The sequence below is a fragment of the Micromys minutus genome (genome assembly GCF_963924665.1).
Source record: "Micromys minutus genome assembly, chromosome: 11".
NCBI classification, from domain to species: Eukaryota; Metazoa; Chordata; class Mammalia; order Rodentia; family Muridae; genus Micromys; species Micromys minutus.
In genome coordinates this window covers 17,429,133-17,442,539 of record NC_137980.1, presented here as the reverse complement: position 1 = coordinate 17,442,539, position 13,407 = coordinate 17,429,133, and the positions used below count along the sequence as shown (strand labels likewise).

Here is a 13,407-nt window from a genome sequence, read left to right as displayed (position 1 = left end):
CCCTCCCTCCCCCACCTGCTGCCTTACCAGGCCTGCCTCTCTCCAGGCAGCTGGGCCTTCTTGAACACTGAAAGGACATTCCAGTGGTAGTCATCCTTCGCACATGTCCTCTCTGCTGCCTGGAGCTTCTGTCACTGCCTTTTTTTTACACAGCAAAGCTGGCAAATGACTCACTGTACCTTCTGAGTGACTGAAACCTCCTCCTCTCGAGGATCGGATGGGTCAGTTAGATGTAAAAAAGCTGTCCACCTGTTATTAAAGCTTTGGCCTCACCTTATTTTTCTGTAGCTGAACATTTTGATGATAATTTTCCCCCTAATATTGACATTTTAAAGGACTATATGCCTATAGTATAGAGTTTTTGGAAGATGTATAGGAATAAAAGTATATATAAGGATAAATCTTAGAACTGCCCTTTTGGAAACATTCTACTTGTATTTTTGCATTTCCTAATTGGCTTTCAGCTTAAATAAAATTCACGTAGCATAACACTATATACTTTTAATTAAAATATATGGAATATATATGTTTATTATGTGTACAGATGTGTGAGATTAAATGTGTTTGTGTTTAACTTAATATACCTCCAAATACTATCCTAGTTTCCTTTTTATTGGCATAACGAAACACCAAGACCGAGGTAATTTTCAAAGAAAACATTTAATTTGGGGCTCTTGGTTGCAGAGGGCTGGAATCCATGACCGTCATTGTAGGGAGCACAGCAGCAGGAAGAGACAGTGCTGGAGTAGTAGCCGAGAGCTCACATCCAGATCCACAACAGAAAGTTGAGAATGGTGGGAATGGTGAGAATGGTGTGGGTTTGTAAACCTCAAAGCCCACCCCAGAGACACATGTCCTACAACAAGGCCACTCCTCCTAATCCTTTTCAAATAGTTCCACTAACTAGGGACCAAGTATTCAAACCTATAGGGGCTATTCTCATTCAAACCAGCACAAGTATATTGTTTGCAAGTCATATGGGAGATAGATGTTAAAGTCATCAAGTAAGAGCAGTGAATATTATCTTAATTACTTTTGAAAAATGAGCTGCTGTGATAATTTGTTGCTAGCTGTAAGTTATTTTGCATTTATTTAATGACTGTTTATGTAATAATGTGGCTATTAATTTAAAATGTACATTTAATTTTAATGATTATGGGACTATAATTTCATATATATACATATATATATGTGTGTGTGTGTGTGTGTGTGTATAAAATGTACTTTGATCATGTCCCCTTGTTATCTATGTGTACCTCCAACCTCTGCTTCTGAAGTCCTCCTCCTACTTTCTGTTTCTATGGCCTACCACATTAAATTAGGATTACTTGTGTGAGCTTAGATGGAAGGTTATTTACCTGAACAAGTTAATGTAACAGTGCCTACACCACTACCCCTCTCCCAGGAAGGGTTAATTTGCCCATATGGTCTTCAAGAAGAGATGGGGCCCCTTCCCATCCATGCTGGAATGTTGCTGGTCCAGTCTTATGCAAGGCCCCTGTAGGTAACCATTGCTGTTATGAGATCATGGCTGCCACAGCAGTGTCATGAACAAAAGTCTGCAGTTCACAGTGTTCCTGCCCATCCTTTGGCTCTTTATTCCTTCCCTTTTCAAAAGTAAAAGGTTAAAAAAAATATTATTCTTAGACTGAAGGTATGATGGTATGGTGGCACAAACCTTTAATCCCAGCATTTGGGAGTCAGAGATAAATAGATCACCATGAGTTCACTGTATGTATATGTATGTGTATGTGTATATACATACACATATGTAGATTAGATACAGATATAGATAGATAGTGTACGCATGTGGTGTGTAGGTTTTATATATATATGTGTGTGTGTATGTGTGTCTTTATGTTTATGTGTGTATGTATATGTGCATCCACTTATGTTCATGTGTGTATGTGCATGCATGTGATTATGTGTGTGTATGGATATATGTATATGATTCTTATACAATAGCTTCATATGGTAGTTAGTATTAGTTTTGCTTTACAGATGAGGAACTGAGTGTCCAGTATTAATCCTTGACTGGGTGTGACATTTTTTCTTCCAAGACAGGGTTTCTCTGTGTAGCCTTGACTGTCCTGTAACTTACTCTGTAGGCCAGGCTGACCTCGAACTTAGAGATCTGAGTGCCTCTGCCACCCAAGTGCTGGGATTAAAGGCATACACCCCTCTCAGCCCCCCATGCCACAGAAGTGTGACACTCTTGCAGATACATTCAAACCCCACGTTGCTACTCCTGCTGAGCCATACCCTGTTTAGATCACCTGATCTTTGCTAGGTTAAACAGAGTTATACCTTTGGAGAGAAATGGGTGTAGAACATTGAAGGGATGCCTCAGATTTTAAAAGTGACATTCTTCCAGATGTGTTAAGTCTTCGAAGATGTATGGGTCACATGAATGACCTTGCTCTGTTGATGTGCCTTGCCATGTCTCCTCACAGTTCTTGTACTCCTGTTGTCTGACTCGAATCCTAAATATTATCTTTGGTACAGTTTTCCTTTGTTGGACTGTGTCTGGGGATTTTGTATCTCTGAGAAGTTAGTTTTACCTTCTGAAGACAGGGTGCCATCCATCCCACACAGTTTCCAGTAAGAACAATGAAGCCACCAACATCCACCTGCTGATTAGGGAGGGGTCGCTGACCATGGTGCTGTCCCAGTTCCAACTGTTGCTGCCTTGGTGATCTCCAGTGGTCTGAGCCCACACTGGCCTCTCTCCAGTTTATCTCCCATCAGGACATCAGAGAATGGGATTCCTCCCTAAAGAGGAATGTAGAGACAAAGAGATAAATGCATGAAGCTTTGCCCCACTAAGTGTCTTTCTCTCATGTGTGCATAAGAAAAGACTAAAGACCCCCCAGCCTTCAGACTGAGATCCACAGGGAAAGAAATCCATTCAGAACCAAGACAGTTGTCTTTTCTTCCCTGCTTCCCATTGGTTTCTTTGTGCTTTGTTGATTTCTTTTCTCCTATGAATCAAGGGAGGAGGGAGAGACCAGGTATGACTCATTATCCTCTTGTCTTATAAATCTTTGGGCTATGTAGAACTGTGCTGATATTTTACTGTGTGGGGTGATTATCTGTTTCCTAAAGATCGAGTCTTACCACCTATCCCTTTGCTGGTGTGAAACTAGCTATGTAGCCCACGGCGGTCTCAAACTCAGAACCTTCCTGTTTCTACCTCCTCAAAGCTGGTTGTAGCACATGGCCAGCATATGTTAGCTTCTGAGAGAACAGGGACAACTGTTAGTGACTTTCTTGGGATCAGCTCAGGAGACTTTTGATATTTAACTTAGTAAGTGTGTTTAGTGGTTCTAACATTCATTCTTACAGGGTGTTAAAGTTGAGTTGACCTTCAGGCCTTTATTTGTTATTTATAGAGGATAGTATGCATCACCTTAGGACTGGAGCTAAGTAATTTGAGACATTTTACAGTGAACCCCACAAGCACAGGACTCATATTGAGTGGAACTGAGCTTCGTTCCTTCCCATTGTTTAGAAACACTAGCAACAGATTTAAAAATTGCCCTCTACCATTGGAGTATGAACTTTAACTTTGCGCCTGGAAACTTACTCTCCTCTTCTTCACTGAGATCTGTGAGGAATATGGGTAATAGGGTGTGGAGAAGAGACAGTAGTTTTTCTCCAAAACTGAGCTAAGCCCCAGGATTCCTTTACTCATCCCACGCACCTTAACCCCATCAAGATCTGCACTGGGTTTCTCAATTGTAAAGACGTTAGGTATTCCTGTTTACATTTATAGTGGACAGAATGAATTTTTCCTTTGGTCTGTGAGAATTAGCAATGAATTTCAGCTCTGAAAAGGTCAGATCTGAGCACTCATGTAATGGTCACAATCTATGTTTGTGTGAGTGAGATCTAAGAACCCTCTCTCCCTGTGTATGTTTCTGTGTCTCTTTCTCTGTCCCCTGTCCCCTGCATATTCTCTGTGTCTCCTTTCTGTCTCTCTCCTTTTCTCTTCCTTTCTCTTTCTTTCTGTCTCTCTCTGTTTGACTCTCCCTCTCTCCTCCCCCCCTCGTGTGTGTGTGTGTGTGTGTGTGTGTGTGTGTGTTATAGGGTCTTGCTATGTACCCCAGGCCAACCTTGGTCCTGTGTAGTTCATGCTCTTTCTGTTTCAGCTCCGAGTTGCTGGGATTTCAGGCATGTGCTTGGCTCCTGTGTGGATCTTGTACAGTACAAGCTTATTTACAGAAAAGGTTCGGTTATTTTTCTAAGGCCTGACCCGTTTCCTATTCCATTTAACTGTTTAAATGTGACACAGAGGCTTCTTAATACCTCTCGACCCTGGTGACACTAGGCTGATAAAGGATGGTGACACTTGCTTAAAGCCTTTGTACAGGGAGCTTATTAACCCTCACCGACTGGCCTTGCCACATGTCATAAATTCTCCCAGTGCTAAATTTGAAGATTTAGAAGGGCTTTTTCCTTCTGCTAAAATATGGGTCTAGAGACTTTTACAGCATTGCCTAACCAGAATGGCCCTGGGTTATGTGTTGATGTCCAGCTTTGGAAAGATCTTAGAGATGTGTGATGGGGAGAAATTCAAGGAATGGTGTGGAAGGCAAGTTCCAAATGAAGTTCACTTTTCCTCAGTAGGTGGCAAAGATGACTGAACTTTGTCTGGGTGACAGACTTGGTAGCATGAGAATTGAAAGGACCTGATGCTAGGCCTTCAAGTACAAGCAGCCCTCGCTGTGTGCCTGCTGCTTCCTTGGTCCTCCGTTAGGAGATAGAAACACTTGGGGCTGCTGTGAGCATCTCTGACTTGATGCAGGCCTCCGGGGTTCCAAACACCTGCATGATTGCCCTATAACAGTGCCTGGGACTATGTGTAGGGTTGCTAACAACTTCAAACTCAGGCTTGTTTGTTTTTTAGAAGGAAATCCAGTTTAGGGAAGTTTGATCATTGTGTCCTTTGGAGTTTAAAGTTTAAGCCATGGAAGGTTTCAGGTAGCTAGCATAGAACCAGAATTTCTCACAGGTCACATTTCCTTAATATTTCCTTAATATCAGCTTTCTTAAAATGTTAGTCTTTTGGTTCTGTTGTCCTTTTATTCCATCCTCCTGCCTCTGCCATGAGTGTCTCTTCTAGAGTCTTCCTTGGGTATCAATGCATCTCATGGCCTATGAACAGTCCTTAAGCTCTGAGAAATGGGTCCTTTAAGGCAATACAGTTTTCAAGCCATAGAATACGGTTCCACTCCCAACTGAATTACATACCTGAGGATATTTAGGATTTCTGATAGAGAATTTTGAGTCACACAGAATAACAATGTGCACTTAAAATACTAAATGGTGGGTGTATTTCTCTGAATTGATTATTCCTATCAGACTCCTAATCTGATTTTCCTTAAAGTTGTACAGCCTACATAATACCATTTCATGAAGCCAGCCAGCCACGGCTGCAGATACTCTTGCTAACCCTCCCTTAAGTGTATTTCCCAAACCCAAGCACCTTGTCATTATGCCAAATCTCAGTTGTGTAACTGTAATAAAAATTCCAGAAGAGACCTTGTGAGTCATACATTGTGTCCGAACTGGCTGGCACCGAGTAGACACTCAAATATTTGTGAACAGATGAATGGATTGAACACTGAGGATATGGTAGCCTTTATCTATGTGAAGGGAGCAGGTAGTGGGTAGGGGCAGTTGAACAGGAGCCGCGCCTTACTAAAGGGTAGGTCTTGGGCTAGTTTTACGTTGCATTGTGTGGGTGTTCTTGGCACTGGACTCAGGTTTCCTTCCCTGTCTTACACTTCTGTTTACACACAGCTCTTTTTTGTTCTGTTTCTTATATCTCTTCGCAAACTCTGTCATGTGATTGCCAAAGAGTATAATTGTTCCCATCTCTGAGCCTGTGTCAGCTGATTTCTACATTTTGTTCTCAAGACTTAGCACCATTCTCTAACCAACCAAGCCAGCCAGCCAGCTGGCCTTAGCAACTTGCTAATACTGGAAGAGATGCTCCTCCAAAAAGTCATGTTTCTTATGGAGTTTGGGGCAGTGACTGAAGATGCCCCTCAGAAGAAATCATGGATAATCAAGTTTCGTTTCTTCAAGAGAAAGGAACCTTAGTGCCTTGGGTTCAGTGGTGACATTGTTAGTGTGGTGTCATTTTCAGTCCTGGCTGTGTCACTGACCCAGAGAATAGTCATAGGCACCCCCACCCCCTCATTGACCTTGGCTTCCTAATTTGTAAGAGATAGGGCCTATCCCTCAGCTGATTGTGACAACCACAGGGTAACGAGTGGGAAAGTGCTTTGTAGGCAGAAAAGTCATATCCGCCGTGAATTATTTGCTTTGCAATGGCTCTTTAAATGGCAGGGCTGCTCTTCATGCCAAGAGCTCTTATCAGAAGTCTCTAAGTGAACGAACAGTGAGTAAGGCAAAGGTCTTTGCAGCACCCTCTGGGGTCCAGAAACATCTGCTTCTACTGTGAAGGCTTTCTTAATCTTATAACCGTGTCTTGCCCTTGGATGGTAGGTCATTACAGGCCTCTCTGCACAATGAAGGGCAGGTAAGGTGTAGTAACAGTGGGCCAGGCTATCTGGAAGGTTGGAAGGAAGAGACTCCCCATGGGGATGCCCTGAGGGTGAGCACTTCTGTCAGTCTGGTTCTCAACCTGGTGTTTTCACTCAAGCCTACTAATTAAAGTGAGAAGAGAGAAATCTATTGGATAGCCCAGTGTTTGCACATTAACTTCTTGTGCCTCACAGCAAACAGGCAAAAATATAATGACTTCTTACAGATATTTGGGGCTATTTTATTAGCTTTTCCTGATAAGTCATTATTTACCAAATATTTTCAGAGAACATACAATGTTGTTATGAGAAGTACACTGGAGACCATGACATATATATCTTATGTGAATTTTTTTTATTGAAATATAGGCAGTTTGAGGCTGCAGAGACAGCACAGCAGTTAAGAGCCCTGGTCACTCTTCCAGAAGACCCGGGCTCAGTTCACAACACTCAAATGGTGGCTCACAAGCACACACAACTCCAATTCTGGGGGGATCAGACATCCTCTTATGTCCTCAGGCACTGCACTGATGTGGTGCAAATACATTCATGCAGACAAACATTCATTCAATCATTTTTAAACTAAACTAAAATATAGGAAGTGCTGGAAGAAGGGACAACTTGAGTTAGAGCAGTTAGGACGTGGCCTCATGTTCAGATTTAAAGATGTGATGTCATCAACGGTGGTCAGCATATTGCAATCTTAATTTAAAACTCTCTCTCTCTCTCTCTCTCTCTCTCTCTCTCTCTGTGTGTGTGTGTGTGTGTGTGTGTGTGTGTGTGTGTGTGTATTTATGCACTGAGTAAGTTGGGATCCTTTTTTATTTGTTTTGTTTTTCCTGGACAGGCTGACTGCAAAGCCTAGGAATTTCTCAGTAGCTGTCTGGAGAAGGTGGGATCTCGGGTGTAGAGCACTTGGGAGTAGAGCCTGGGGAACGGGACGCTATTGAGGATCACACCTCTCCCTCGAGTGCCTGCTGCTGGAAGGTCTCACGAGGCTTCTGTCTCTTCTCAGTGCATGGCTAAGGCTAGAGTGTCTCATTTTGATTGGACCCTAGTGCTCACATGCATCCTAGAGATTGCTAGAAATGGATGCTCCCTAGGAAGATTAATTTGTGATCAGGTTTTAGAGTGTCTGTGGATACCAAAAATGAAAATGTCCTGTCAGACATAGTAAGCACTCTTCTCTTTCAACTGTTATTCAAACGAGAGATTGGAAGTGATGGGCTGTCCTAGGATTAGTTGTGAGGGACAATGGAGTTGGAGGTTAGATGATGCTATGTGGGTATGTCCTAAGGTCTGGATATGAATGTCTCCAAAGCCATGGGTATTAGAAGTTTGGTCATTATCTTGTATTATCTGGAGGTGGTGAAACCCTAGAGTCAAGGCTTAATGGGAAGAAGTTAGGTCATTATGCTGCTGCTCAAAAGACACTTCAACCCCTGTGCCTGTTAAATGAGCAAATTCCCAGATTCACAAGGTATAAATGAAACTGAATGTAGACAACATATTCCCCAAGACCTTGAAGCAAAGATGGTGCTTAGAAAATAAGATTCTAGCAAAGACTTCTGTGTTTAAGGCACATACTGCCAAGTTTTATACTATTTCAAACTCCCCCCCCCCTTTTTTTTGAGTTCCTTGGGGGCTCAGTATTAATTTTAGATCTTCAGCTCATAGCACAGAGCACACTGTAGTGACATTCAGATGTCAGCAGGGTGTGGTTTGTAGTGAACTCTAGCCATCATTCATAGCAAGGCAGGCAGAAGAGGACCATGACTTTAAGGCCAGCCTGAGCTACAGGGTGAAACCTTGTCTCAGAAGGAAAAAGAATTCATATTTTGGCCTTAATTCCTTTCTTCTCCATAGAGGTTCTGTGATTCATTCCTCACTGGTCAGGTCTGAAGTTGACCTGACCATTTTAGAGTTCACAGGGGCCTTTTAATCCCAACCCATTTCTGACAGTGACTGGCAATCCTGCCCCAACCTACACAGTTGTGGGATTGACCTAGTCAGGGCTGGAATGATGAAGAATGAAGAAATACAGGCACACTGACACAAAAACTGGGGTCTAGTGGGCCATGTGTTCTGATGGAGATGCACCATTAGCCCAGAAACATAGCTTCATTAACTATAGACAACTGAACAAGGATGAAGGACGGAGAGGATGGATATGCGATACGTGTAGCAAATGTGTCATAATAAAACCCATTTTTAGTATGCTATCTACAAAATTAAACCTCACCACAGCTCTTGGTCAAGACATAAAACATGATCTAAGCTAGCATCTGTTCCTTGCAAATGAAATGGAGAAATATTTATTGTCAAAACCCATGAAGTAGATGTCTAATTCACTGTGCTTGTTACATGAGGGAGGCATTTTTAAGTGACGTGTTATTCTCCTGTGTTTCTAGCAATCGTGGATGATGAAAGGTTGTCTGCAGAGGAGATGGATGAGAGGAGACGACAGAACATTGCCTATGAGTACTTATGTCACCTGGAGGAAGCCAAGAGGTAAGGTCCCCGTTTAGTCTGTCTGTGTCCCTGTTCTTGGAGCTAAGCCTCGGGGTAAGACTGTGGCATTTGATGATGAGAAGGTTCCTGAATGGACCAACAATCTCAAAGGGTTATCAGGATTATGGATAGCCAGGGAGACACTCTTACCTGTCACCTGTAACTTAGATTTGAAGACACTGTGTTCATTCATCACCCCTTGATCACAACTGGTTGGCCACCACACTCACCCGGGTGTATGCAGATAATAACTCACTGGTGGGCAGCTTGGGAGTGAGCCGGGAGATAGCATTTTTGTTTATGGAGAATTGAGAGAAGTAATGTCAAGGGGTCAGGGAGGCAAGTCTTCCTTTTCCCTTCCTCTGAGCCTTCCAGGAAACTACAGGACAAGTTAGATTATTTCAGATTCTGCATCTCACTGGCTTCGAGACAGGGGCATAAATAGTAACTTAAACCTGACCTCTTTTCCTCTAGAGTGTCCTCCAGGTCTTTTACTCACCTCCTGCCCGTGACAGTAAATGTTCATTAAAACAAGGACCTATGTGACTGAAGTCCTTGGGTCACTAAACTATGAAACAGGTTTATGACGGCAATCTCCTTAACTTGTGGGTGTGTAGGTACTGGGTGTGTTGTCTATAAACCACATTGACTCTTCTAGACTCTGTAAGTAAATGCTGGCTGAGTTCTCCTAAGAGAAAGTGAAGATAAAAGAGTCCAAAGAGCAAATGCCTCTTTATCTGAGGGAGCGAGAGGACTCTGCTCTTTGCTGAGCCAGTGCACTACTGGTTAGCATTTCATGTACTGCTTTGTGAGACAGATGCTTTCTTAATCTACATAGCCAATAAACACTAGGCAGATGATCGTGGATGTTAATGAGGAGCTAGCAGGAAGAGGCTTTTACTTAGTATTTTATAAAATCCTATCCTGTGGTCTAATTTGGCATTATCATTGCTTTGTGGTTCTCAGTGTTGCTTCCTCTTAACTTTATGCCCTAATAATCAACCTTCAAGAATTATTTAGCATGTCCGCACAGTCTGCATTTAGGTCAGAGAACGCCAAAGGGTCTTTGTTAGCACAGGATTATGGAATGTGCACACTTAGTCAGCTTCTTGCTTATAAGACAAGGTAAAGGAAGGGATTCCTGGGCACCCAAACATGATGCTCATCTCATGACAAAGCCAAACGTGATGCACGTTCCGTGACAAAGTCTGGGAATCAGTGGGGGGGACTTCGCTTTTCTTTGTGATATATGTTCCACTCCATAGGTATGTGCTTTGTTTTTTACATGAGTGGAAAAGAGTGCCATGGGGCAGAGGAGTATAATCCAGATTTCCTGCTCACACCTTGTGCCTGTGTGACTATGGGCAGGTTGTCTTACCCTTTTTGGAAGTCCCATTTTGCTCTGTAAACTGCACGGTAAAGGCACTACCACCTTCCCTACTCTCCTGATTTTGTTTTTTAAGTCACTGAAAAGGGGGAAAATATTCTGTGAATGCTGGTACAGGCCAGACATCTGGTGGTATGTGCTTGCTTAAGCATGGCTTTCTCTTCAGTGTGTCAAAAGTGGCAAGAATGAGCCTTCAACAGCATGTTAGCCTCCTCAGTCTTCTTGGATTTCATTAGTGAATTTTTTTTTCTCTTTTTATGAGTTTGTCATAATCCCCAGGTTCTTTGAAGAAAACTTCTTCCAAAATAGTGCCTTTGAAGTAATAGGTTAGGAATATAAAGTTTTCAGAGTTGGGAAGACGGCTCCGCATCTCTTGTCACTTATGTATGAGCACCAGAGTTCAGATCCCAGGATTCCAAAGCTGGGCATCGTCATCTCCTGCAGTGAGATGCAGAGCTCACAGGCCAGCTAGCCTGGCACGCTCCATGGTAACTAGCAATTAATCCCTGTCTCAAAGCCAGTGAGGACCAACACACATGGCTGCCTTCTGACCCTGTACCTGTCTGTGCTTGGGCACCTAAATATCCCACATTCACAGTAAGACATGCACATATACTTACACGTACACTCCAGTGTTTAAATTACTCTGCAGACCCAATGAATTCCCAGTTAAGTTCCACTCGCTGTTTTATTGTTTTTAGTCAGAATGTTTCATAATGAAAACACAGGGGCTAGAGACATGCTCAGTGGTTAGGAGCAGTTGCTGCTGTTGCAGAGGACCCAGGTTCTGTTGGCAACAGTCATTTGTAACTCCAGTTCCAAGGGGACCCAATTTTTTTCTTCTGGCTTTGGGAGCACCAGGCATATACATGGTACGCAGACATACATGCAGCCAAAGCAAACATGTAAAATAGAAAGTATGAAGGCAGTATATCTGATTAAGGACTTGAAGTGTGTTAAGAGCTTAATTTTATAATGGACGGAGGTCAGCTGGGCGTGGTAGCACACACCTTTAATCCTTGCACTGGGAGGTAGAGGCAAGCTGATCTCTGTGAGTTCAAGGCCAGCCTGGTTCATTATAGAGAGCTCCAGGCCAGCCATGACTACAAAGGAAAACCCCCATCTCAAAATAAACAGAGCCTTCTAATTTTTAAATTGACGAAGCTTAGGAGAGACTTTTCTAAAACAGATAAACCAATGACCAGTAAAAGCTGTTGGACACATTGGCTACTAGGGAACTACAAATCAAAACAGTGACCTATCATTTCTTACTACCCGCCATGGTACAAATGACAAGTTGGAACAAATGTCACCAGAGATATGTAGCCTTTGGAGCCTTGTGTATTGTTGTTTGGGTTGTGAAATAATAGTGCTTTTTTAGACGTGCCCAGCAGTCTTTAAATTACTGAGCATAGCCTTGCTGTAGGATATAACAATCCCAATCTCAGGCATGTACACTGGAGCACTGAAAACCTGTGTCCACACAAAAATGTGTTTGTAAAACATTATTCCTATAAGTAAAAAAAAAAGTAGAAATCAACCCAAATCCATCCACAGTGAATTAGTGGATAAACAAAATATAGTTGTGTCTACATAATAAAATATATGAAATATAAAAATAAAATGTAAAAAAATTTCCCTATTAAACAGGATGCACAAATTCATGCTATAATATTTCTGAATGTCAAAGGTGCTATAGACAAATCTGTAGAGATGGAGGTCTTGGGAAGGCTTGGTGGGGGCTGGCGGGGAGCAGCAATTAACTGGTCAGAGTGAGGAGATTGCACAGGGCTGTGAATCTGAAGAGGAGACCTCTGGGGGCCACCCTAGAAGCTCCATTCTCTGTCATGTGTCCATCTTCTTTGCTGTTGACTACAGAACAGATACATTTAGCTGGGGACTGAAGGTGGTGTATCCTTCTGTTACTGACAGGCACCCAACTAGGAGTTGGCTGACATGGTACTAAGTACTGGGTACTAAGTACTGTGGAGATAGAACCCAGTACCCCTTTCATATGGCTCATGAGCTTCCCCACTGAGCCACACTCCCAGCCCTGAGCGAGCTCACTCTTCTGTCTTAGAACTCATGACTAAATGGACTTTGAGACCTTCCTTTCAGATATCCTGCAAGCTGGCTTTATAGTCGCTTTGTGGTACAGATTTTGCTGACACAGGACTGGGCAGGCATGTGCTGCTCCTATGGGCTTTGAAAGGTTCTTGCTGATGCCAGAAACCCCACTGTTTGGAAAAGTTACTCCCTTTATTTCAAGAATTAGCACTTCTTACTAATTTATGTGAAATGTATTTTGAGTCATGAAAATGAATACATTTTTTGAGAAAGTCAGTCCTTTGTTGGGGACAACTATAAAAAACTCGAGTCTGAGGGTTCATTTGGAGAGAACTCAAGGCTGAGGAATCAGGAAATCCAACTGGGGCCATTATGAAGGTCAGAGAACGGGAGAAGAAATCTTGGCAAGGGACGGACAGGGAATTTGGACATTACAGTTGAACACATAGTTATGAATGGGCTACTATTGTATCTCCCAGGGAAGGTTCCTGTGGTATCTTATTTCTTTTTTAAGGAAGGAAGAGAATGCACACACAAATTTTGCTGTGCTCACTTATTTCTGCCACGAGTTTAAAAATAAGTGTGTGTCGGGAGAGGAGGGGCTTCCCTTGGTGAAGGGCCTGCTTAGAAATATTGTCTTGGAACAAGTAGACGTGAGCAAAGCTGTTCTGTATGCCTAAGCCTGAGATAGGTTTTTGTGTTAAAGGTGTTCTGGAAAGAAAGAAAACAAACCATGGGTGTGATTGCTTCTGTGTCCTGTTTATAGTACAGATACCAAAAGGACACCATTTTGATTATGTCAAGCCTCACATTCTAACCTGATATAGCAAGTGGGCTAGAAAATTGGGCTTGGAAAAAAGATGTGCTTCAGAAGTTTAACCAAGTAGA

General features: G+C 42.6%; 1 protein-coding gene across 1 annotated transcript in view; it reads left to right on the top strand.

The window, feature by feature from the left end:
• IQGAP2 (IQ motif containing GTPase activating protein 2) overlaps positions 1-13,407 on the top strand; it is a 251,374-nt gene that overhangs the window by 36,569 nt on the left and 201,398 nt on the right. Inside the window, exon 2 of the mRNA XM_080925723.1 lies at positions 8,966-9,065. Coding sequence (XP_080781849.1) covers positions 8,966-9,065 — 100 coding nt within the window. The remainder of the gene's footprint in view (positions 1-8,965; positions 9,066-13,407) is intronic.